At 45.3% G+C, this 26,927-nt stretch overlaps 1 protein-coding gene across 2 annotated transcripts in view; it reads right to left on the bottom strand.

The window, feature by feature from the left end:
- LOC119170733 (uncharacterized) overlaps positions 1 to 26,927 on the bottom strand; it is a 153,641-nt gene that overhangs the window by 65,308 nt on the left and 61,406 nt on the right. For both annotated transcript variants that reach the window (XM_037421981.2, XM_037421982.2), the window contains exons 12-17: positions 19,422 to 19,512; positions 16,451 to 16,512; positions 13,308 to 13,436; positions 10,443 to 10,515; positions 9,083 to 9,172; positions 2,074 to 2,205 (exon numbers count right to left, since the gene is read on the bottom strand). In XM_037421981.2, coding sequence (XP_037277878.2) covers positions 2,074 to 2,205; positions 9,083 to 9,172; positions 10,443 to 10,515; positions 13,308 to 13,436; positions 16,451 to 16,512; positions 19,422 to 19,512 — 577 coding nt within the window. The remainder of the gene's footprint in view (positions 1 to 2,073; positions 2,206 to 9,082; positions 9,173 to 10,442; positions 10,516 to 13,307; positions 13,437 to 16,450; positions 16,513 to 19,421; positions 19,513 to 26,927) is intronic.

The raw sequence follows: 26,927 nt of genomic DNA, 5'->3' as shown, positions 1-26,927 counted from the left end.
CCGCGTTGCCGCCGGGAAAGGAAAAGCAGTCAGGCGAGTCGGCATCGGCGCGCCATGTGCGCGCTTTACACCCGGACTCACGCCGCTGCCTTGCAGCTTGCAGTCGTTGCAGTCTCTATAGTTTCAACGGCACACTGCGCACTTGTTGCAAGCTCCTCCCCCGTAGCATCGGCAGGCATCGGTCGTTGTGCTCGCAGTGTTCGTGCATTCAGAGTTTGGCCTGTGGAGCGCGACAGGCCGAACTCCGAACGGCAAAGCTCATGGCGGAGCTCATGGCGGAGCTCATGGCGGAGCTCATGGCGGAGCTCATGGCGGAGCTCACGGATGTGGAGATTGTAGCCGAAGCTACTGCTGAGCAGCCAAATGAAAACTCTGCCGAGGTCGATCCCGCAAGCGCTGATGGTGCCCCGCTCCCGACATCAGCTGAGGTAATCATGTCATGCTTCGGTCCATTTGAGAGGCAACAGCCGGTGCCCCTGAATTCGACGCATTGCGGCACATGCACGCCGCATGGCCACTAAATTCGTGAGCGTGATGTATGCAGAGCCGCTATCCCCCCCCCCCCCCCCCCAGATACGAAGGGTGGACACAGTCACTCCGTACTCTTTAACACTACACGCACCAAGACGGCAAGAAGCAAAAATTTCATGTGGCTATCGATAAATTCGAGAAATGGCGCAAGCAGTAAGAAAACGCAAAATGTGCCAGTTTCATGCTTCAGTGTGAATTTTTTAACAACTAACTGAGAACCTACCGATATGTCAGTGACACTAAAAGGGGGACATGCAGGAATGTACCAGTAACGTCAGTGACTGCAAAAGAGTTAAAAATTGTAATTGTAGCCTGTGCACCAGGGGTTCTCAAAGTGGATTTTGCAGAACCCAGCGGTTTCGTGAAGGACACACTAAGGTTCCGCGAGCGGCCAGAATGGAGGAAACCTTTTCCCATTTGATTCTGATTAGAAACTATGAAGTATTACTTTTAACTCCCCCTTCACTTTCTATCGTCTTCATGCTCAAGAAAAAGTTAGGGGTTCTGCAACACTTTGGAAAAGCTGCTGGGGTTTCCCACGGCCAGAAAGCTTGAGAAGCCCTGCTGTGGACAAATTGTTTTCAACTCTTTTCGAGCTTTTTTTCGATAGTCGATACTTCGTTTGCACGCACCAAAGAAAGCTGTTCAAATACAGAGCCAGTCTGCCAGTTTTCCTGAAAGTCGAGCACACATTTGACCACTTGAATCTTCCCATTTGTAGAGATGTCTTGTCAGCGCTTCTCATTATTGTGAAAATATGGGGAAGCAGTAGTTTGCAGTCAGGACTAAAGGATCAATAAATCTTCAGTCGAACTCTTTTATAAAAAACAGTTATGCAATAGACAATTAGGTATAAGAGACACCAGTGTGCCTACATATAAATAGGCTTCGATAAGAAACTGCTTAGATGGTACCCTGCTTATAAGAGACTCCCCGTATACAAGGATTGCTACCTGGACCTGGTGCATGTCTCCGACGCATGAGTATGGGCTCTGTCTATCTTATGCTAGGCGCTGCTTTGTTCAAGCTACCTAAGCAATCATTTCACAAGTTCTTAAATTAGGCTTTTTTATGTCCTATAGCATAGTCTCGCTAAACGAAACTTGAAGGGGCGGGTAAAAATATGGTCTGTTAACAGGAGCTCCATTTACCGAGAGATGAACAAGGGTGCAGAATGCAAGCACTACACCAATTTTTGTCAGAAGCACCTGTTCCATTTGAGCATCAGTTCCATTTAACAAATTTCTGTTTACTGAGAGTCTACTGTGTTTAGCTTTCAATTAATAACTGCAAACAATGCCCTTTTACATTTACCATGAGATCATTAGGTGATGTTTAGCGAAGAAACAGGTCCTCGAACAATTTCTCTCTCTTATTTTCTTTTGCATACTTGATTTTAAGCTACCTACAAAGGACATCACAGTTGTGTGCAGCTTCTCTTGCAGCATAGTGATGCAGGGGGTCGCTTTCGAACGACAGGGACTTGCCCCGTTTGGCGAGGTGATCTAATCTAGAAGGCACATGTCAAGAAGTCGTGCTTACCCCGGTTGTCGGCCTGCATGCTCAATGCCTGCTCCAGCAGACGGTTCAAGATGCGCAGCTCCTCAAGGTGTGTCGACATGCGGCACCCAATCACTGTGACATCTTGACCGGAACAGTCAAACAGCGGCATGTCTGCAATGCAAAGATGACGAAACAAAAAATTTAATTTAGCACTTTAACATGAAACGCCACAGTTTAGTAAATAATGGAACTGTAGCGAGAGACATGACAGACTTGAGAAGACGTGAAAGCGGCTGACGTGGCCCTGCCATCGATGTTTTCACTCACTGAGAAAGCCGCCTACTGTGCCATTCTCAGTGCCAGCACTGGGAATGGTGCAGCGAGCGAGGGTCGCGATGAAGGGATGCTTTTGGCAATAGTGAGCACAACTGAAAAGCTGAAAATCGGTTGCAGGCCAAGTACACACACAGGCTGTTGCAGTGCAGTCAACTCTCGTGCACACTCTAGAACTATTGTGTGAAAGATAGATTGTAGCATGGGCATATTATAGTCAGGACAGTTCATGTTGCTGGTGGTGGTAACGTCAATGAGGAAGGGGGTCAATGCAGGTAATGTAATGACAGCGTTAGTACCATCATATGCGGCGGCACATTGCTCGTTGCGGCTGCGGCACAATCTGCCTTGAAGATTGCAGATGAGTTGAATGTAATGCACTGTGGACAGATGTGGTGTGACTTTGCTTAGCATGATGACGAGCCGACTCGAAGGGCACCGGTAGATGGCTTTCTCCAACTTTTGATGACATGTGATGCGCCAGTGTTCGCTGATCACTCCCCAAAATGTTCGGGTCAGAGCTGATCTATGCATCTCAAGATCCAGTGGTGATGTGGTGGCGTCACAGTTTTCACAGGCCATCAATGGAAATTTTACAGAATTGTTCAACTGGTAAGAGGGAACAGGGGTGCAACAGCTCAATTAGGATCTGGAGAAACTTCTTGGGGAATTCTGGTGCAGGTTAGAGCAAAAAAAAAGAGCAAAAAAAAATAATTGTATCAAATTGGCACAATTGGTGTAGCTGTTGCACTTATGAAAAAACCTGCTTTTCGGAATCAAAATCTGGGGCGGCGGGGGCTGGTCGATTTTGTTTTTAGAATGTTCACTATTGATAGATAACCTCGCCAATTTGCATGCATCATATATTGTTGTTTTAGTAATAACAGTATTTTTATATCCCATCAGCAACCAATAGGGTCTTGTTCTGTCACTAAACACAAAATGTAAATGTGGCGACCATGGGAAAAGCTGCCACCATAATGATGGTTGCTGCTCTTCTGCATGGCCACACCAGCACTGCGACTGCATGGTTGCTGCATTTTGGGAGCCATATGCAGTAATATAAATATGGGGCCTAACCCACATGTGAAATTGTCGACATACACACAGTTGCACACAACAGAACTTACCGACGTCTATACTAAATCCCAATGCCAATGCACACTAGATCTCATTATCTTGGGGCGCTTTAGGAAAAGCAGACGTGGTGGCTCTCTTTACAGAAGGTAGCAACAACGACTATATCTGGTATATATTGACCACAAGTTCTCTCAGTTGTAGCTTGTGATGTTGGCTAGGACCGTTCTCGTTCTATGCAATAGAGACAGTCATATTTTGGAGCAGTGTTTGAGCAGTTTCATTTGTAGTGTGGATGCTGAAGCTTTTAAGAAAATGTGGCTAATGGGAGCAGTTGTTGCAACATTCCAATCACTGGCAACTTGTGCGCCCAAGAAGTTTTAAAAAAAAAGTGCATTCTTCCAACAATGCAATATTTTTCTAATTATCCTACAATAAACCGGCAATGCTAGAACACTCAACAATACGAATGAAGAAAAGTAAATTTAAGGGCTCGTTTTCTTTGCTAGACAAAATACTAATAAAAACTAACAGACACTGATGCAAAGGACAGTAAAGGCGATATTGTAAGTATAGACCGTAATCTAATGTCAAGTAAGAAAAATGTGTGAAAAGATGTCCCCGTCAGAGACCGAACCTCCTTAGCGTCACTCTCTATATTGTGTTTACTAAATGAATGTTTCGTTAGATCACAACTTGGTATGTAGCCTTAAATCATATTTATGAGAAATTCTGATCAAATTCTAGTGTCCCCTCAAGTTTTGCTAGAAGGCGAGAAAACCTCAAAATGCCATCGCAACAGTGGCCACATGTCTATCATTCCTATATCCTTCCATGCTTGTCAAGGCTTCACCATGATAAAAATTACCGTAAAAACCCATATATAGGCCAGGGTTTTTTGCGGGATTTTACTATTTCTGCCCTGGACTATATGCAGATCCCAAGAATATTTGACCCAAATTTATAGTTTTGGTTTCGGCAATGCGGGTTGCTATCACTGTCATCAGGTGTCTGCACACTTATGCAGTAAGTAGCGTTGTAGCATTGGTGACGTTAGTCAAACAGGCATGCAACAGTGGCAATTGCAACCACTTGACACACATAACAACGACCACGATTTTACATCTGTGACTTTACGCCATGCCAGCTCTGCGAAAACAGTGTACAGCTGCCTTAAAAAGAAAGGCTATCTTATAGGCTTGTGCCAATAGCGAATTTCAGGGCCGAAGCGAATAGGGATTTTGGTCGAATAATTTCGAATCAAATTCGAATAGTATGTATGACATATAAAAAAAGCGAATATTTATCATAACCTAACTAACCTGCACAATATTTCTTTTGAATTGAAAAAGGGCCTTATGCAAATGCCTTTTTTTTTTCCATTGAAAGAAAGTCGAAACAACCTTGATTAGTAGTTTGGGTAGGGTCCGAGTGATAACCTGTAAGATACATAACGTTTTAAAATTTATTATACTTAAATCATATCAACCATCATAACAAGCTTAATAAAATGGACTGATTTGAGGGTAACATGTTTCTTTAAAGGGGCCCTGCAACACTTTTTCAAGTATCCATGGAGCCAGAAAACATGCTTGTCGCCTCACCAATTTACCGCCGCAAAGTTTTTAGAATCGGTCCAGTACGAGCCGAGTTCCAAAAATTTGTCGCAAGCTGCAATTGCATTCTCCATTCTCGACCCATCAAAAAGATCTGGAAGCTGAGTAGAGAAGGATGGCACGAGAATAGAAAAAACGTCATGAGCACCTAGCGACCTTTAGCCTTTTTTCTCTCTCTTGTTTCTTCGAATACGAGGCCTTTCAGTGCGATCATGCAAGTACTTGTGGACAAGCGGCGGCCTCACGCGGCAGTCCGATAACGACGAGCCCACCATGCTCAAATCAGCCAATGACTGACCAGAGTCGTATTTTCTTTCTTGGCTGTGACAAGTGATTTTTGAGCTTGTAGTGTCATTTGCTGAGGGAAGAGGGCAATATTTAGCTTTGAAAATTTATTGTGGTTCAGGCCGCGTGCTGCGCAATAATACTTGCCTCGCGTGTTCTCGGTAGCCTCTACTACCGATCAGCAGCGTTTTCTGACCAGCAAGTGTTGCAGGGTTCCTTTAAATCTGAATGGGGGCTTCGCGGCAAAGCAAACTTCTCCCGAGTAGGTGCTTTCACGGCTTTGCATTACTACATTGCAGTGAAACCACCTTTACAGGCGGACTAATGTACATTTGTTTATTGCGAATACTTCGAAAATATTCGATAATTTAAATTCAAATCGAAGCGAATTCGAATACTCACCTATTCGTTCGAATATTCGAAGCATTCAAATATTCGCACAAGCCTACTATCTTAGCTTCTGAAACCACCGGTCATTATGCTGTGGGGCAACAGTTCAGCATGAACGAGCAGTCTATTGGCAGCTGCAGAAAGCAGAAAGAAGCCCTCTTAGTATGCAGCAGCCAGCAAAGGTGTTTTCGGAGGCAGAAAAATGGAGCTTTTTCTGACATTGAACAAGAACTGGCGAACTTTCGAGCAATGGGCTGTGCAGCTCGCTGTCAACATCAAGCTGCTGCAAGCTAGGGCAAGAGAGATCAAGGCATTGAGCAGGCTGCCTTCAAGGTGAGCAAGCATTGGGTGTCCCGCTTCATGTGCCACGCTGGATTCTCCCAACATCGGCGTACGTCAATATCACAGGAGCTGCCAAAAACTAAGAAGAGCTGCTTGTGGGCTTTGAGAAACACGTGATTTCCTTGCAAAAGGCAGTTTTTTTCAGCTGGGCCAGATCGGAAACGCTGATCAGATGTCTATGTACTTCGTTATGCCCTCGTCTCTGAAAGTTCACTCGAGCTAAGTTGCTGTGCGATCAAGCGGGAATGAAAAAGCGCGGGTGACTGTATGCTGGCCTGCACAGCAGATGGGTGCAAGCTGCAACCCTACATCGCGTTCAAACGAGACGCTGCTGAAAAGGGGAGAAGTTCCCAGAAAACATTGTCGTCCGCTGCCAGGACAAAGGGTGGATGAATGAAACGCTCGAACTTCACTGGCCCACTGGCAACAATGCGCGTGCTGAGCGAGCATCCAACCTGCTGAATGTACCTGCGTGGCAACCACACTGGTCTGGCGGCCGCAGCCAATGGCAGCGCCGGAGCACCTGTCGCAGGTTTGTTCCTCGCCGCTTTGATAGCCCTGGTATTTGTGAATATCGTCGTAGCCGGCAGCACGGAAAACATTGAATAATAACTCATGATTGAATGAATTGATGCTCACAGTGTGCTATTTCTGCAAGGCAACGTCCGTTTACCAACCACCAATGGGATAGCGAGCCATGATGGAAGGCCATTTCGCAGGTGAACAAACAGTGGCGCCGGCCATCTCAGCGAACTGGTCAGCTTCGTTCTCACTGTTGCACTTTAGAATGAGGCCATTGAGAAAACCAGTTGCACGTGTAAAAAATCATATAAGTGTACAAGTTTTATCGTGTTGGCAAAAAGAAGTGCTCGACATTGAGCTCATGTTGGAAAGTGAGCTGCAGTACCGAGATTTTCGGCCTTATTAGGCCTAAGCTCGGATCTGTGGATGAATGTGGGCTGTGGCAACGCTTGTCGCTTGCGAAGGCGTAGCTTTGTTGGTGTTATTAGACAATGAAGCATGGCTGTGTGAGGTTGTTTACTTTGAACTCGATAAAGAGAATACGATGCCTTCCGAGTGTGCAAGCTGAGGTGCCGCACGTGGGCGGAGCCTGACCCCTGATGGCTCATTTTCCCCATCTGTCGTGAATCGTCGTATGCTGCGTGCGGTGTGGCAGGCTGAATCAGATGCTCAATCGCACGTGTGCAATTCAGCATCTAACCGTGTGCGTTGTCAGACAGTGCCACATGCACAACTTATCAAAGTGAAAACAACGTTCACTATTACAAGCTGCTCAGCGAGCCGCAGCGCAGAGCAGTGCTTCGAGCTCTCAACCATGACAGCCCCGATAGTATGGGCACACAGTGGACGCTCAAGGATGAGACTTGCACAAGCGAAAGTTCTGCCACGCGGTCTCGACACGAGTGCTCCCAGGGCGCAGGCTCCTTCATCGTCGTCGCCGCCGCCACTGTCTTGCTTTGACGTTGGCCGATCTCACACTTGCATATGTGCGTCAGCGTACGACTCAAAGCCCAAAAGCAGAATCCGCTCAAGTAGACGACAATGTAGTTTCGGAAGGTTGAATGGTGGTGACGGCGCCAAACAGTATGATGCTATAAACGACGGTCATAAAGTATTTACTCGAGACTAGGCCGACCCCGTTTCTAAGCCGACCCCTTCAAAAGTCCGAAGCCTGGGGAAAAAAAGTTACCTCGAATGTAGGCTGAACGAAACAACGTTCACAAAGAGATAACATTTATTGAACATAAAAATGAAACAAAGCAGTTAATTCGTGATACAAATAACTAAAAAAAAAACCAGCTGCTAATCCTGTTCTGTGTGTGCTAGTCGTTTTTTCGCGCTGCTTCTAGTTATTTACATGATAAAGATGCCGCGCTTATTCCCACTCGTCGTCGCTGATTCCCTCGTCGCTGTCTTCTGTGTCGCTGCCTTTAAACAGTGTGCGATTCTCGGTGCCATCAAGTGCATTGAATATGCCGCACTTCAAAAGACTGCACAATCAAAGTTCCTGGGATGTCGTCTCACACTGCAACCCCTCCAGTAATGCACATTTTTTTTTTCGTTCACTCCAAACCCACCCAGCTTGAACATTGGATGACGACTCCACAGCTAGTACAACTTTCCTTTTATAAGCGGCTTTATAACGACACCGCCTGTTTGGCGCCATTGAGCTACGCCAGTGGTTCTCAAATGGGGGTCCGCGAAGCAATTTCTATGATCCGTGAAAACCTCACCCACCTAAAGTTTAAGCGCGACTATGCCACGTATTGATGAACTGTCCAAAATGAAGTGATGTAGCAAGTTTGATGTTTTCAGTAGCAATAAAAGGCACATGTTTCCCGCTCCAGTTGTGTTAATTTACCTACATACCCCCCCTCCCTCCCCTTCACAGCAAGGGGTTCCCCATCCCTTCCACTAGTCCACAAGGGGTTCCCGACACACCCATGACTGAGGATCACTGAGCTACGCCATACGCAGACCATTCGCAGAGCGACTCAAGATGACGAACGGCTCGCCTCAACACTCACCACAATTATCAAAATAGTGGCCGTCTATGAGTACTTAACTCAGGTGTTGGCATGGCTACTTTTCTCAACGAAAATGGCGTGTTTTTCAAAATTCTTAAATCTAAGCCGACACTGGAGTTTGATACAAAAAAAGTTGCAAAAGAATCTATCAGCTTGGATTCGAATAAATACGACAAGGCTCAAAAACATCGCTGCATCGCCATGTTTTGTTGACGACAGAGACACTTCATTGGCTGTCTTAAAGTGACGTCAGCTGCACAGTTGATGGGAACGTGAGCTGGAAAACCAAAATTCCACTTAAGTACTCGGTGAGCTGAGACAATCAAACGAGCATTAAGTGAACTGCCAGGATTCTGAAGACAGACGCAGTTTAAAGTTTTTGGAGAATGTTTCACGATCCTTTCAAGTAACTTGTTTACTGATAAGCTGAGCAAACGAATTCCATGCAGGACTTACACAGAATGTCTAAAGACTGCTTGATTTCTTTGACCTTGGCCCAGGTCCACTCCAACATCAACGGCAGCAGCGGCTCTCCAGACAAATGAGCTGTGGAAGAAATTGGGCAGTTGAAAAACACATGCATTAGCCAAATTGTCATGCAACTAAACGTGCAACAGAATCAGGAGTCATCCTAACTGCCTCATCTACGCATAGGAAGTGCACTATTTGTAGCTATTCTGGACTAGCAGTTGACCATGATAAGCAATACAGTGGAACCCCAATATGCCTCTTATGGGAGCAGGGAACGAATGAATTGTGGGAAAAAGAAAAAAGTGCTAACAACTGAGGATGCGTCAGCCAATTCTATCTAGATTATACTACGGAACAGAAAGCTACTCGTACATAAACTGTATGAGTATGCCTGCCTATGTCTGTACAGACAGTGAACCGTTCTGGTGATCGAAAACACTAGGCTATAGTATGAGCTTCCACACAACGTTGTGAAGAAGGAATCCTCCATCAGGTCTTGGTCGTACAACTGTTCCGTGAAGAGCATCTAATTGTTCGACATCTCAGCCACACAAAAAGGCGAGAACAGAGCGAGATAAGACGACATGGGTGCTAAACTCATTTACTCATAGAGAGACTTAGCAATATACAGTGCTTATGACATGAACATAAGTGAACACAAACAAAAGTTAGAAAAAAAGACTATTAGACGAACCTGCCTGGACACTGTAGAGACTGCACCTGTGAACCATGGTTTCAGGGGGATCAAGATTCTCAGCAGAAAACAAGATCAAACAGCTCAAGAGCTGTTAGAGGCCTATTATATCAGAAAGAAAAGTGTTCACCATGTAAGCGATACATCTATTAGGTTATTCCAACTCAAATTGTTTTTTTCTGATAAGTTGCTGCCCCACTGAGCTGATTGGATGTAACGATTTCTGCGCATGTCATAGGTTGCTATACATTGATACGTCTTTCTACGAATAAGCGAGTTGAAGGATTACTGCCCATGTCGTCGTACCTTCCTCTGCCCTCTTTTTTTTTTTTTGTGCGGTCAAAATGTCGAACAGTACGCACCAACTCGGCCAGGCTCAAGTTCTTTTGAAGAGCATCTTAGTTGCTCGCGAGCAGCCACAACGAACTGAGGCCCTTCCGCTTTCTTCATTTGCTTCATTATATTGGAGAATACTTGGCACAATGTGTTAACATTACTAACACCATCAAAGCAACCATCAGTCAAATTCACACTTGTGGCAATATGTGTCCAGCCAACTGCTCCAAGCAATGTGAAACGGCTTGTGGAGGTCTCCCAAGGCCACAGAGTGAGTACACCCTTTGCAAAGCTTGCAAAGCGAAAACATCTCACCGCGGAGGCATGCCACCAGGAATCCTACTAGACGGTTTTCCAGTGCCACGTTCAGTACCGCTTTCTGAGCCACCTGAGGGAAAAAAATCAACTCTTCAGCCATAACATGATGCTCACAGCTATTGCACAGCAAAATGATGTTAGCAGACAACAAAGCTGTCTAAACACTAGCTCACAGCTTCGTTGGATTTAGCTCATCAAGAAAAATATCAGCGAAAGGCTGATGTTCTGTCAAATGCCTACTGTGTACGTACATTAACAGAAGAATTTCACAAACGCTCATTTCAAACAAAAGAACTACTATAGGTTGGTGAAAAAAAGAGATGAAGTCACTGCAAGCTGATTACGCATCGGATACATTTATATTCCTGTGGTGGCTCCAATCTAACTCCTGTCTCCAAGTTACAAGAATCCAACCTATGCGCCAGAGTGTTCAGATAGTCGAAGGTCAACTGCAATGAAAATTCATCTTAGCTTTATATCACAGGGCCTTCAAAGATTAACTTATCACATGAAAATAACATCTGTGGTTTTTACATCCCAAAAGCAGGATGTTATTATGAAGAACAAGCCCCGCCGCGATGGTCTAGTGGCTAAGGCACTCGGCTGCTGACCCGCAGGTCGCGTGTTCGAATCCCGGCTGCAGTGGCTGCATTTCCGATGGAGGCGGAAATGTTGTAGGTCTGCCTGTGTGCTCAGATTTGGGTGCATGTTAAAGAGCCTCAGGTGGTCGAAATTTCCAGAGCCCTCCACTACGGCGTCTCTCATAATCACATGGTGGTTTTGGGACGTTAAACCCCACATATCAATCAATTATTATGAAGAACAACGTGGCGATGGAGGGCTCTGAAAATTTCTATCATCACATAGGCTTTTTTGAGGGACACCATTGTTAGAGATAAAAAGTTACGGGAACAAAAAGTTCAAACTAGTAGTATTTTTGTTATGTATAGACATCGCCTGAAGTGCTGACCAAGTTTCCCACATATTGAATTGATAGTTCAGCCCCAACAGTAATAATATCACCAAGACGGTCTATATTTCGTTGAGAATAGGCACAAAGAATGGGCTCTTTCAACGGCATGCTGCTTCTGAATGATGTATGCTACAGCAGTAGGTATAAAGGTCATGTCTCTGGTGGCTACTAATCACATAACAGTAACATTGATATCTTCTGTTACATGGGGCTCAAAACAAGGTTTATCTGTTTTCTTGCATTTTCTCAAAACAAGTTTTTACTCGATCTACTTGTTTGGTGCAACAATTTATCAAGCTCTAGGATAGCTACAGCTGTAACATTGTTTACTGTATGAAGCTAAATGCATAAAGACTGAACTGCTGCAAGCAGATCCTTTCTTTACATCTTCTATAGTTTTTTATCCTGCCTTTATTCTAGATTGTTAATAACTGTACTGTAAATGCTAAATATTAATGGGATGCTAAATTGCTAATTGTTGTTAGATTTGAGAATTGCTAGCTGCATTTTGATGCTGATTCATTCTGCTTTTTTGCTCACACATTAGGCACAACTTTCTGCAGAGTTTATTGTTAACTATTGTGTCACCAAACAACTGTAATAAATGTTTAATTATCTGAAAAATTATCTTATCCCAAGAAATATTCGCTGCACTTTTTAAATCAGCACAAAGAAATACGTGTACCGTATTTACTCGTGTAATCTTCGTACTTTGGTTATTTTTGGACCCCCTATATTGCCCAACAAAAATACAACATATATATTCTTTTCGCGAGTAATTATCACAACCCGGAAAATTGCAGCCATAATGTCATCTGTTCCTTCCAACCAATGATGATGATAGTGCACAACAGCCTGGTGCCACCTTTAGGCATTATGAGTACTATCAACGCATGCAGCTCCAAGCCAAGCTAAGCACCAAATGTGCCTTGCGCTGTAGGTTGAGTCTGTTCTGTGGTCACGCTATGGGGCTATACGGAAGTCACACGGCTCCTTTCGAAGTCATTGATCATGCACTAAAGAGCAAAAGCAGGGCCACCGGTAGGTACTTTAGATTCAACGAGCTCTGTGTTCGCTACTGGTGACAGGAGCATGGGCAGCTGAAAGCCATCAAGATGCGCTGGGCCTTCCGTGTGCCTAAGACTGCGACAGATGGTAAAACTTTATTTCGACAGAAGGTAACTGCAGATGATTTAGTGTTAGATGGCCATCAGCACAAAGTTGTTGTCGTATGGTAGCCTTTTTCGGGCTTCCGTTGAGTGAAGAACGCTAACTCTTAGCCCGCAATGTTCGCAATTTTGCATACGATATTTGAAAACCCGTCGCAGCTTTTGTGCCTCAAATAAATCTTGCCTTGTCTTGAGCCTGTGGCTTTATTGTTAAGGCAAGTCTTGATTAGTACTTCTGAAAGCTTGTAGTTACGTGCTAGCGTGACAATTCCTATTTGCGACCACATTGTTTCCGTTTTTTCCCGCTCCGTACGTTTTTGTAAAACAAAATTTTCGCGTAATTCTCACACTCCCCAACTTTTCGTCAGTTTTACATAAAAAAAAAGTGCGAGGTTTAAGCGAGTAAATACGTTATATTTGTGCTTTTAAACTGAATATGTTCAGAAAATGAAAGAGATAGCCTTAAGCGCCATGTACCACCCTTAACGTGCACAGAGCACAGCACATATCTCTAGCATTCTGGCTCCATCGAAATGCGACTGCCGTGACTGGAATCTAGACCCCGCGAATTATGGGTCAGTAGGCAAGCATCATAGTCACTGTTCCCACGAGGCAGACTTCCCAAATGAAGAATCAATGCCGCAGCTGCTCCTCGCTTATTTATTCCATTTGCAATAAAATTAATTTGTGGGACCACTTCACAACCCAAGGTTCACTTACTGCTTGACTCAGGTGTGATCCTCCCGTGCGAAAGCTGTCACTGATGAGACCAACGATGGTGAAATGTACGTAGAGTTCGCTGGCACTGCCAAGACACGATGGACCTTCCGTGTTCATGTAGTTAAGCAACTGGCAAAAGACAAGGAAGCCAAACAAATGTGATGGTTGCACACTATACCAAAGCAATTGTATGAACTAAGATGAGCACACAGGATTACAGGATGAAAAGGCTGATACAGAACAAGCAATCAGTGTGATCATTGGAATTGGCAGTTTGCACTTAGTAATGCGGATAAGCCATCGGGCGTAACACATGTTTATGTCCTGAAAAAAAAAAAATACTTTTTATATTATTGATCACTAAAAAGAATAATGAAACAAGATGGCGGAATGCTGGCTTCGAAAGCATGGCCTTTGAGACCTGCAAATTAGGGATGGCAAAGCATTCCCTAAAAGTAACTAGAGGGGACTCAGGCACTGCGTTCGTTCAGCGACTATGGAAATTATGGTAGTACATGAATTTGCCTCGTCACTTTGTTTATTGCTTCGTTTATTGCTATGTTTTGCTTTTGTTTCGAGTGGAAGAATGCATGGTTGTGAAATTCATGACCAGATTAGAGTTGGTGAGCCAAAAAGATTAATGTGCTAAACAGTAACTTCAGAACATTTGCCAATTCTTGTTTTGTGACAAAGCAGTAAACGAAAAACAAAGACAAATCTAAGTAGAACTCACCATTCTCATGCTCGCTGAAGCGCCATGCATTGCAGCTCTCATAGACACTAGCACTAGAGTTTCTTTTAGCGTGTAAGAAACTCTATAAGAGACTGTAAACAAACATCAATATCGGAAGCTACACTTTTTGATTTCCATGTTATACATGTCAGAGCAATGGCTGCTGCTACAAAGCCACAAGTGCCACTGCCAAGATATCCACGGTGGGGACTTGCTCCTTTGTTGTGTGCAGAGTTCTCTTTCGCAATGTTGAAATAAACATTGAACAACCGGTAGCAAGACAAATAACGACTGTAGCTTAGACCCTCAAGCCAAGCAACGTTGTGAACTGTTTCACAGCAAGCTTCAGTGCCAGGCAACGAGTTTTGCGTGCTTCATGACTGCTGACCGCGGTTCACGGCACTCCAGTGAATGCTGCACTTATTAGAATATCCGGGCCCAATCTTGGATAGGGGTACAGAAAGTGACTTCATTGATGCAGATGATGACACAGGTGTTGTAGACAGCGTCGATGCCTAGATTATGGCCAAAGTACTCGCCGGTGCAGTAGAAGTGGACCCAAGCAGTCATCAAGGTGCCACCGCCAACAACATTCTACGGCACTCCAGAGCTTGCATCGGTGTTGCACATCATTCAACACTGTTGTGGCACAATGGCAAGTTCTCAATTTGCTTACTTGGAAAGTGCTAACAATAACGAGGGTGCTTTGATGACTTTGACAGCGCACAAGAGGACATACTTATGAACTACTTTCATGCAAACGAAAATGAGGTAACTCGCAATTTGCAAAAAAAAAAAAAGTCACAGCTTTGCAGCAAAGGCGAAGCAATGAACCCGAGAGCAACAAATGGGAAGATCATGCACAGAGTGGAAAGCAGATCGAAATGTTCCCCACGTTTCTCACGTACAAATGGCACACGAAAAGTACTCACAGGTACAGATGCACGTGAATAAGCGTCTCAGTTGTTACTTCGCTGTGTCTGCAAAGTGCACGCTTTTTGCAAACGAAGACTGTGCAATGATTGCAGTGACCTTTGTGCGCCCGGTAACCATAACAGAATCGTTCCAGGTAAAGCCCGAGGCCAGCCAAGACGTACGATCCTCCCCTTCTCCCCACCGCGAGCGAGATAAGGGCATGCAAGGGAGCGCTGCTCCCCTCCTCTAAGCGGGGCAAAATACACGTGGAAGATTGGAGCACACGTTGCCACACAATGTGGCGACGCGCGCTCATTGCACCACACGATAATTCCCAGATAATTCGTGCCGAGCTCTAAGCTGTGTCCATTTTCATCTATGCAGCGGTTGTGGCAAGAAAGCTCTCATTATGCATCCACTAACCAGGTTCTTTGAGACATGCTCCAAGTAGGCAGCGGCATTCTTCGGAGACTGTGTGCAGAACAGACGACGAGCAGACGACGCACGAAGCAAGACACATGACCAGGTTGCAAAACAATCGCAGTGCCCCCCCATTTTCGGAGATGGTGAGCGGCTGCGTCGCTTCTGTGCGAACTCGTGCAGCTTCCCAACTGGCTCCATCCAGTAACGTTGACGCACAGTACACCAAGCTGCCCGGCATCGAAAGCATGGGCACATAAGTGCTGCGCTGCACGCAACTAACCAGACGATCAAAGTCTACACGTCCGCTCCTTACTTCAATGAAATTGTCAGCTGTTGCCTAGTACCAGATTGCGGAAGAGAAGCGCCTATGTAGGTATATCGCAAATAGCCGACAGTGCCCGTTTTGTTGCTGATTCAATCAGTGCGTATCCCTGACACTGTAATAGATTTGAAATACTCCTTGGCATTGCCACTACGTGCTATAACACGATAGTATCTTTTTCTCACTCTGGCAAAAAGGAAGAAAAAATTTTTTGGTGGGTACTTTGGGAAACGTCTGGTGTGGTACTGTATTTTTTTTATTGGTGGCGATGGGGCATGTGAAGAGATGCACATTTGCACTTGTAAACAAGCAGTGCGGTTTAGTGCATAATCGTTCTGAGTTTCCAGCTGGTACAAATTATCAAGCTTTCACTGCATTACTAGATCCTTCACAGTTACTCACGTTGGTGCCACCACTTTTTGCGGGAAAACCATGGCGATAAAAGCGATGAGACGCGCGCTAGAAAGGCCCATGAATGAACCAAATTACAACGCGATCAAACTCCACTGAATATGGATGTGACCACATCCTTGGTGTGGCCACCGCTCGGTGTTGCTCGATGAACAATAACAGTCAGCTAGATTTGGCAGTTTACACTTCCAATCTACAATTATCGGGGAAATCGCCGTTTATGAGCAACCTGGTGCAGCAGGTCAGATTGGCGCAGAATCACACAATTGGTGCGGCACTTCCACCCTTGTTCCCTGTAATAACAATGCACGATTTCTGCTTGGCGTGCTAATGACTCACCTGTCGCTGCAGGCCCAAAAAGGATGCCTGAACTGTGCCTTCAGTCGTCAAGCAGACGCACGCTGGTGGAGAAAATAAGAGACAAAGCAGCAATAAAATGTTTTGCAATGGCAAGAGCAAATCAATCAAAACTGTTAGCCATTATAATGCCGTTTAGTGCACTTTCCATGGAGTCTAGATGCAGAGCCATACATTGGAAGTGTATACAGTAACCACAAGCATTGTTTCCAACTCTAAAAAAGGTTCGACAAATATATAGCACAACACTTCTCTAAATTTGGTACACTGCACAGTACGGTTGCAATGGAGCCTGCTGTGTACTGGCTAGTTGCGTGCAGCGCTTCGCCTATTTGGCGTACACACCGTGCCAGCCGCGTGCACCCCCTCCCCTTCAAACCACGCACAGATGTGGCAAGAAGGCTATTGAGTTAACGCAATGATGCGAACTTTCTGCAAGCGATAATCTAGCAATCCTGGCAGCAGACGAAGGTGTGTTAGGGTTGCCGCGTTATGAAAGCGCGCAGTATGCTTGCTCTCTCAGTGTCCGCGATCCACATTGCTCCACTTCGCAACAGCAAGCTGCTTTTGTTTCTGCGAAGTGGTGCACGCTGAACATGATCTCGTACAACGAACAAGGCGGCAGCGATCGGCGCCCCAGCACGGTCAGGTAGTCACCAGCTATTAAAAGCGTGCAGTAGGCTTGATGCAATGCTACGCTGCACACGTAGGTATTTTTATCGGCAATGTTATATTGGCACGCTATTTGGTGGTTACCACATCAGTTTCGGTCTTTGCCAATGGTTAGGAGAAAAGGCACCGCCGCAATTGCGTGGAAATCGGAATCGGCTGTTTCCGTGATGTTGCAGCATCGCAACCCTACGCAAATGCGGCAGCACAAGTGTACAAGATGGCGACTATCCCGTACTGTCACTCACGATTACTTTTGCTTCCACAACCGCGTTGTGGGGCAGCAATGGCTCATTTAGACAAAAAATACCCTTTCGAAGCAGCATGGTGCAGTAATTACCAGTTGGCGCAATTTTGGCGCAGGTTTTCCATTACTGCTTTACCATCATCAGCTTATTTCACAGCCCCTTCAGAATGAAAGACGTTACCAGTGGGCTCTACCAACGAAACATAACTGTAATTATGTGGACACTTGGACGGTTTATGCCATCATTGTAATGTTTCGTGAAGTCCAAGATGATAAGTTAAACCCATGCATCGTATGTTCTACGCGCGAGTTAAAGTACCTCAGTGCTTGGGACGAACACAGCTGAAGCAAAAGGACTTCTTTTTGAACGCATTGGTGCTTACATTGCTGAAGTACACTTGTTTGTGGCGCAAAATACATTTCATGAAAAGGAGGGGAGCAGAAGAGAAGAAAATGATGCGCCCAACTACGTCATGTGTTGCCATTCACGCATGCATAGAAATGCTTTCTCTTTTTCTGTACACTTCTGAGACTGTCATTAAACAGTTGGTAGTTCGGTGCCTCACTTCTCTTCTGCTCCCCTCCTTTTTCACGGAATGTATTTTTCACCACAGACAAGTGTACTACAGCTGCAGCAGCGTTGAAATGAGCCCGACATCTCTGACACACAAAGGGTGCATGTGCAATAACGTTGCCCGGTATCCGATTGGTGGATGCTCAAGTGAAAAGTAAATGCCCTGCAAGTCTGTCAATGGATGAAGGAGAATGAAGGGAGGTAGTGAGGGGGTGGTGGAGGAGGAGAGCTGCGTCGCTCGAACAGCAATTGCACTCTTTAATCGAAGTGACAAAGTTGCAAGTGCTGGCGCACACACTGTAACAACTCGCCAGTAGACTGCTTCTATACTCTTGTTCGTGCTGTGCTCTCGTGCGCTGTGGCGATAGTTTTGCACAATTTAAATGTACCACGAATGCATTTGAGCAGTTTTTGAATGCAGTTAATGTTATGAACATAGATTACTTGTGCACTGTTGTTTCAAAAATTTCGTTAATGAGAGACTGCGGTAAAATTATGTTCCGTAACTGCGAGTCACAAAATGTATGGACTCCTTTGGATGTCGCTGGTTCTCCAAAAATATTTCGTTGCGGTAAAAATTTCGTTTACTTGGAATTTCGTTATCATGGGGTTCAACTATGACTCGCCATCACAACAGCACCCATGTACATTTAGGAATGTAGTGCACATCCCTAAACTCTTTGTGACATGTGTGCATATTTTACAGCGACATCAGCTAAGTTGGCGATATGCTGCACACAACTAGGAATGATCGCCTTCACCCGGCAGCAAATGCTGCAGTGGTGAAGGCGATCATTCCTAGTTCGAAATTGAATGATTCGAAATTGAATGTGTGCATTGTTTATGTGCATATACGCGTCGGGGATAGCCAGACAACTCCTGCGCTCTTCCACAATAGTTTTTGGATTGTGCATCATCATTTTTCCAAACACTCTGAGCGATAAAAAAAGCACAATTTATTCTAGGTTTTCAAGGTATCAGCGGTGCTCATCACAAGTCGTAAATTTGCAGCTGGCATGTAAACTGGGGTTCACGGCAGGCACTGTATGAACTCACAAAAGCTTGAACATGAACCAAAATGCCAGATGAATGTACTGATAAGCATTAAAGCTATTTCGAATGAGACAGTAGCAATTTGACCACTCAAAAGGAGCAAAAAAGCAGAATTAGATTTTTCAGGCAGTCAGAATTTTCAGATGACTTTGCAGTCCCAAGAGAGTCTGAAAAATCAGATGACTACATTTACCTTCTGAAAGTTCGAATACTTCAAATAGTTCAATTTTGGTGTGAACCAAATCGAACAGCAAACACTGCTCACGAAATATTGAAAGTTTTAATGTTCGTATACCTTCATTACTTTCTCATCAAGATTCAATACATCGTAGGAGCAGAAGCAGTAGCCTAGAGCCACAGACTGCATTGACAAGTGCAGTTTTTGCAGAACGAATGACGTCATAACTCACTGAATTCCAGAGAAGAGGGAAAGTGGGTCTGATCGACCATGGGGTTTTGGGAGTGAAACCTTTTGATTGAAGACTGCAGCACTCGTACATCCTACAAAAACAAAAAAAAAGGTGTAATTAAATGCCGCATCTTCTAAAATACGAATTCCACTTCTGAACAATGACCAGAGGCAACAGCAACCTCGTCTACATATTCCCCAGTGGCTGAGACGCATTTCAGACTGCCTTGAAATGCAGCCATCTGTAACTTTTAAATTTCATCCACAAAAAACCCAGTGGCTGTGACACATTTTTAAAATGCCGATGCCTGCAATCTTTAAACTTTATGAGCACACTTCCCAGTATCTGAAACGCAACAGGTGGATAGCAAAATCGTGGATCACGCAAAGGATTGTGACCTACGGCTGTCGTCTGCTTTGACTTCCGGTTAAACATGCTGTGCTACTGTACAGGCATTCTTACCAGTGCTGTCGCTTTCTGCATGTTTCACCCACAACTCCTGGTGCAGTTTTCTCGAAAATTGCTACATGATACTTTGGAGTGCTATGCAGTTTAAGAGGGCAGGCTACCCTGGAAACCGAACTTCTTTATTTTTTAAGATATCTCAATGAAACTTTCAAGGCATGTTCACCACATTAAAACTAGAGAAACTGCAAGTTTCATGATATTGTGTTAAGCAGCTCTAGAGTTACTGAGGTCTAACTGGGTGGTTGACTTGTGTGCCTGAGGAAGATCCGCAAGAAATCCCTGGACATATCAGAAGGCCGAAATTATTTGTGGTCATCCCTGGATATATATCCTAGAGCGCTAACAAGCCGCTTTTTTTTTTTCAATTTCCCCTTCAAAATATTTTTCTGCAGCTTTGAATTTGATGTAGCCAGTAATGATGACATTTATCAAAAATTAATTGTTCATTAATAATTCATGGCCCAATGAAAAAAAAAAGAAGCTTGATAGAGCCTGACAAAATCATCCAAGGACAGAATGAAAAAAAAAAAAAATGACACAAGTCTGATAAGCAGTTCTTGAGAAATCACTTTCCTCAGTAATACAACTAGCTAAAAAATCTATTTTGAAAAAAATGGGCTTTGAAAGTTAAGCACACGTGTTTTCCTTAAAAAGCTCCAGCATAGTTTCTTGAAGTGTCTTTGTGCGCTCTTTTCCTCTTTTGTCTTCCCTCCACCTTCTGCAAGTGCTGTTTGGAATTCTTTTTCAGACATAGGGCATCTCTCTCAAAAGCTCGCTCGATGGCTAGGTGCCCAGGTCGAAATCCAACAGCGTTTGATATTTTTTCTGTTGCTTTGCAGCAGCCGGCGTTGTAGCGCAGCACCGCTTCACGCAGGGCTGTTTCAACAGCAATCAAACACGAGTGCTGCTCTTTTTGCACTAGCGACCAAAGAACAGAGTGGAATGACTCTGACGCATTGCGAGTCTTTGCTGCCAAGCAGTGCCGAAGGAGAGACTCGTGCGAAAGTCGCTGATAGATGGGCAACACAGCCTCAGCCACATAGTCTGGTAGGTTGTGCTTGTGCCTGGATTGTGGCTCACCCTTTGCTTCTGCAGCTCTATGGTGGCACCCCAACTCAACTCTTTCTTGGCAAAGGTCATGGTGAGAGTCTCGGTCGGTCGGTTTGACGTGCCAATATGTTGCCATTACTGTGTGCTGCACTGCTGTCACGCCACTGAAGTTGTTTCTGAGTGCCCAACCGTAATAACTTGTGAGCTTCTCAATGAGGGCTTTAGTGAGCTTCCCCTTCCCACTCAGTGGCTTGTCACTCTTCGGCACAATGCTTGGAAGTGGGCTTCCCATCCTTTTCTGAACATGGTTCAGACACTCCTTTTTTACTATGGCCACTAGCCCGTAAGCATTCTCTTCAGTGAGGGCAGAGAATGTGCAGCTGACCCCATCACACACGAGGGTTGTGTACGGCAGGCCATGCTTGTCCATGGACCTTTTGAATAAGTCCATGCTTCTACCTTCATGCTTTCACATTTTGCATTAATATTTTTCTGGCAAATGCAGTGCTCATGCCAGCTTTCACAGGCGGCATCTGCAGGTTTAGGCCCTTTTTGACATCCAAGGCAGTGGTTTGACAGAACTACAGCATTTAATGTGGGGCCCGTGTAGAAGGCAATCACACTTCCCACTGCGATGTGTGATGTGTGCCCAAGCTTGAGCCAAGTACCATCATACACCACGATGATGTCCTTGATAAAGCTGTAAGGTGTGGTCCATCTTTTTGTACGAAGCAATCACTGCTGTGGCAGATTCAGCATAAAACTTGTCCAAAGCGGAGACTTCTGCATTCCTAAGCGTCTCTTTCAGGTGTTTCTGATAAGTCTTATGGTGGAGACCATTATAAGAGACGTTCATGGCTGCCAAAAAATCGTTGAGAGCTGTTTGCCCCTTACCTATTTCCTTCATAGCCACTATGACGCGGACATTCACATCAATGGCCTGCGAGTGCTGTTTGCGGGGTGATGTCCACACTTTATCGATAGTGCCACAAGAGGAGCACACGACTTCCAGCTTTGTTGCCAGTCCAAGCTTGCTGCTCTTTCGGACAGTCGTGCCATTTTTCAAGCACTGCTTGCACACTGTGAAGTTGAGCACCACGTTATACATGTTCATTTGGATGAGCGAGAAATGTTAACCATCACTTGTCACTGCAGGTGCAAGAGTCGGATTCATCAGTTCATTTTTTCTACGTTCCTGACATAGATTCGAGTTCAGCGTGAATGGGGTCTCAACGTCTTGCATTTGCATGAATTTTTCCTTAGTTAGAAAATGCGTCCGCAGATGAAAAGTCAACAACCCACGCACGCTCGATGACCCCAATGCAGACGGAGTGCTGGGTCTGGTGATCTCAGCAACACTCGGTGTCATGCTCGACGGCACCGATTCAAGGCACGTGCTGGATCCGGCGATCTCAGACACGCTCGATGCATTCGTGGCTCCAGGTACACATAGTGTGTCGGATTCTGGACTGGTGGTGACCGACAGCCAGTTTCGCTGCTGCAAGTGTCTACACACTGGGCGCTTGCAGCAAAAAAGTGGCATTTCGATTCTCGTAAAACCTGCATAACGCGTTTCCGCGCTCTGAACTTGTGCACCGTCTTCGGCTTCGTTACCGGCATCACGCACAGCAACAAAAATAAAGGGCACAGAAGTTGTGAGAAAAGAAAAAAGAAGAGAAACTGATCAAAAATACAGCGGAAGTCAGAAAGCGGCTCGTAAGCAGAAATCTGTCGAGGCAGACGGAGCAAAGAGCAACAGCAAGACGAGCGCGCAGGACACGCCATTGCCGGGAGGAACAGCCCCCGCTGCCAGTGCAACAGCCAATGGCAGGCGCGCTTTTGCCCGCGAGATATGAATGAGCTGCTCTAGCTAACCAGCGCTCCGCATCACATCCTGGGGAAACACCAATAGCGTCTCAACTGCGCTGTTGACGCTATTTTGAAAGGCGGCAAACGAGAGAGAAATAATTCACAGTCAAAACAAGACCAAGATGGCGCGGGATGGTCATATTGTCTCGGAATGGTGCGCGCGCAAAGTTTGGTTTGATTTTGGCTTTGGCGGGGGTTTTGGGCGTTGGGGCGGCCTCGAAAATAGCATTTTTTTTTTTTGCACTTTGGGATTGAATCAGGCGCCGATATCTACAGAATAGGTAGCTCATGTGACAGAAAACCTAACAATATGGTTTTTCAAAAACAGACTTTATCGAGATTTTGCAGTTTTCAAGGGCCGCGCCTCCCCTTTAATTGAATAACAACTGCAAACATTATGAGAGGCTTATAATCTTGCGAGCAGTCATTTCTTCATTCAAGCGGCACACACCTCTAGACGCATGCTTGTTGTTTTGCAGCAAAGACAGATGTTTTGTTCAATACAAACAATTCTATGCACATCACAGCATCATAAAATATATCCGCCTACTTTTTTCTCCATGTTGCTCATCTGTAGAACTACTTATTTAATTCTGTGTTGCAAGGACACCATCCCGAGTTTGATATAGCGAATGGCAATAGTAATCTGTTTCTTACATTAAGAGACCCTGCAACACTTTTTGAGCATGGTCAGAAAATGCTTCCGTTAGGCAGTAGAGGCTCCCTACAACACGTGACCCAAATATCATAGCGCAACACGCGGCCTGGAATTTACAATAAATTAGCAAAGTCAGCTGAAAATCGCTTTATCTTCTTTCGACAAATGATGGAAGATGCTCAAAAATCACTTGTAGAAAGCCCGTCTATCAGCCTTTGGCTGATTTGAACATGGCGCGCTCAGATGTGACAACGATCGCCGCGGGAGGCCAAGACTTGTCCACATGTGCGATCACACTGAAAAGCCCTGCATTCAAAGAAAAAACAATAAGAAAATGCTCAAGGTCACGAGGCGCACGTGACCTATTTTCTTCGCCCCTGCCATCTCTTCCTGCTTAGCTTCCAGCGCTTTCGTCGGGATGAGAGAAGAGAGAATGCAATCGCAGCATGCAAGAAATCTTTGTAACTCCATTTGCACTGGACGTTTTCTTAAAATTTTTGCGGCCTTGAGTTCTTGAGGCAACGAGCTTTTCCAGTGAATTTATTTTATCGTTACTTGAAAAAGTGTTTCCGGGCCCCTTTGAAAATGAAATGCATGCTAGTAGTCTTCCGGCTTTTCTTACGCCTTTATCTCCCTCTTCGTGAAATGTCTCCCTCACGCATTTGGACATTTTGTTTCAATTCATGCGAAATACTGCGCACTCTACTTAGTAACACAGCCTATCCGCCCTTCACACTTGCAAATTTAGACATAACAGGTATTCCAAAAGGTCTTGTTTTGGGGCAAGTTCTTTCTTCTCTTCTGCTCTCATTGTTTCACGAAATGTTTTTTGCGCCTCAGTCATGTGCAGAAAACGACATAACGGAGATGCCATATCATGCTACTCGTTGCTTCAAAAGCGACTTCGATCGTTTTGTGCCCCAAAATACCATTAATAGAGTGGCCGTTTTGTCCCATGGGCGTTTTACGTGCTAAACTGTTTCCATGAATTTGACAGACTGTTGGCGATGCATAATATACAATATATTAAATGCACTACATTGTTACACTTGATTGGACAGAGTACGCATACTTATGTTGTCAATGTACATATGTTGACATTTGGCAACATGTGCCCATATGTGTGAATGATTTTGAAGTAGTCACCATTTGTGCTCAGAAATACTATACAGTCGAGCCCACATATAACAACCCCACTTAAAACGAACTTTCGCTTAAAACGAACAATATCCGCGTGACCGTGAAAACATACATTGGTTCAATGGCACAAAATCGCACTTACAACAAACGTCTCGGAGCGCCGCTGATCGGTTACAGCGAACGAAGTCAGCGGTCTGCGGACTTCCCGGCAAACCAATTTTGACCATTGATCAGGCTTCGGCGAGGTGCCCATACATTCTTATTGTTAAACACTGACCCTGCCTCCCCGCCCCTCTAGTTGCCGCTCTCTCCGACCGCTTTTGTTATGCACCCCTCTGTCCTTTGCCCCCCCCCCCCCCCCCCCCCTCGCTACTCTGAGCCTTCCACATCGCCACTGATCTTTCGAAGACCAGTCGGCCATCTACCCCGTTTTTGACAGATGGTACGGTCAACGTCGCCGGCCCGGAGTGACCAGACCATTTGCCAACATCGTCAGCAACCGACTGTATCCGATAGCCTGCGTTTAGTGCACGAGCGTACGCTACCCCACTGACTCTGATAATGTGCAATTCGTTTCGTGTTTAGGACTTGTTCGAGCTCACTTCGCACTCAAGTCAGCATGCCTTCCGCGCGCGTGCGGAAGCGCGAAAACGGCTGTTATTTTCGCAGAACGAATCGCGAAATAGCGAAGTTCGTGAGGCCACGCGAACTGGCCGGTGCAACAAAAAACAAAACGATTTTTGACTACGGCCGCCGATTCTTTGAACACCGCCGCGTGCACCGATTCAGGCGGCCATGCACTATTTCCAAGTTTTTTTACGTGCAAGTTTCGCGGATCTTTCAAGCAGGCTACCCAAACTGCCTGCTTCCCGTGTGTTTTGGTTTTCAAGGTCGCCCGCCGCATCCTCCACTCTCTTTATCGCAACTCCTTGCCCTACTGTCGCAAGTCTGCTCTCCTTTCTTGATCACAACCCCTTTGCCCGTCTCCACCGCGCCGCGACGCCCACTGCGCTGGCTCGAATTACTTTAGTTTTCTGCCTGGAAACGGGCCCAGAGCTGTTCCACACGTTCTGGCATATGTGTCGCGTGTGCGCATCTTGTTCACTCTTGGTGTGCGTGTGTGGTCATGATGGCCGACGGGAGGACTAGCACTCTTTTACGTGCCGCTCAACAAAACGTCGAAAGTGTGACCGCTTGGCTTGAGCGTAATCCGCGCATTAGGTGCCGCGTTGCGAGGCCCTTGCTCATAGCTGTTGACCACCTGGCAGCCAATGTTGTTTAAGTTATTATGTACACTTTAGTGATTTGCTTGCGTTGGTGCACCTTTTTACAATATTGCGATTATAAATTTTATTGTCGTTTGGCCCGAAGATCGCATGCTAAAAAATGCTTGTAGCAGTACTGTACAACACCCTGTGTTTCTGAGTGTTAGTTTCTTTTTTATGTCACAGTAAACCTGCATCACTGTATACATTTTCCTCTTGGACCAAAGACTAGCCTTTGGCTACGAGTCCAAGCAGTATGATGATCTTTTGTGTTGTATGATTCAATAAATAAAAAAATATTATAATAATAACAATAATTTGCCGCTTCGGGCGTTCCGGTATGCAGCTGTGGAGATGGTGAATATTTTGTGGGCGGCGGTGACGGCTACATGCGCACAAAACTGTTTTCACGAGGCCGACTTCGTCGACATCGGGCCCAATGCCGAGCCTGAGGCTTCCGAACAGGACCACTGCGGCGGCGATTTGTGGCAGCGCGTCGTCGACTCCGACTTGTGAGAGCGGGTGGGACATCTGTTGCGATGGTTTAATTACGGCCGATAATGATGCTGACACTGCGGAACCGCGCAGGGATTAGGGCATTGTGAATGAAGTACGCGGCGAGAGCGATTTGGAGGAATCGGATTGCGAGAATAACGAAACTTTGGAGTCAGTGCCTCATGCAGCTTATGCCACGGGCCTCGGCGAACAAGCGCCCTGCCGTTTTAAATTAACTTGAGACCGCCCTTATCGCTTCTGCTATTCGAAACACGTGCATCACGAACTTTTGGGGGCAAAAAAGTTTGTGTTTTCACTCGCAACTTTTTTTAAAAGCTGTGTTTCATTTACTATGAACTTCGGGATACAGCGAACGGATGCCGCGTCATGCTCAGGTTCGTTATAAGCAGGATCGACTGCATCAAGATGGTGTTACAAAATACTACCACGTGTTTCAAAGCACAACCGCATGCAGTGCTTGAAGCTCGTTTCTTGCCATACCTCCCATTTCTACTTATCGCTTCGTTCTCTGAAATGCTCGAAATATGGTCTCTCCAAAAA

This window comes from Rhipicephalus microplus, chromosome 2 (genome assembly GCF_043290135.1).
Source record: "Rhipicephalus microplus isolate Deutch F79 chromosome 2, USDA_Rmic, whole genome shotgun sequence".
NCBI lineage: Eukaryota > Metazoa > Arthropoda > Arachnida > Ixodida > Ixodidae > Rhipicephalus > Rhipicephalus microplus.
The sequence above is the reverse complement of the archived record's forward strand: the minus strand, read 5'-3'. Positions and strand labels throughout refer to the sequence as shown.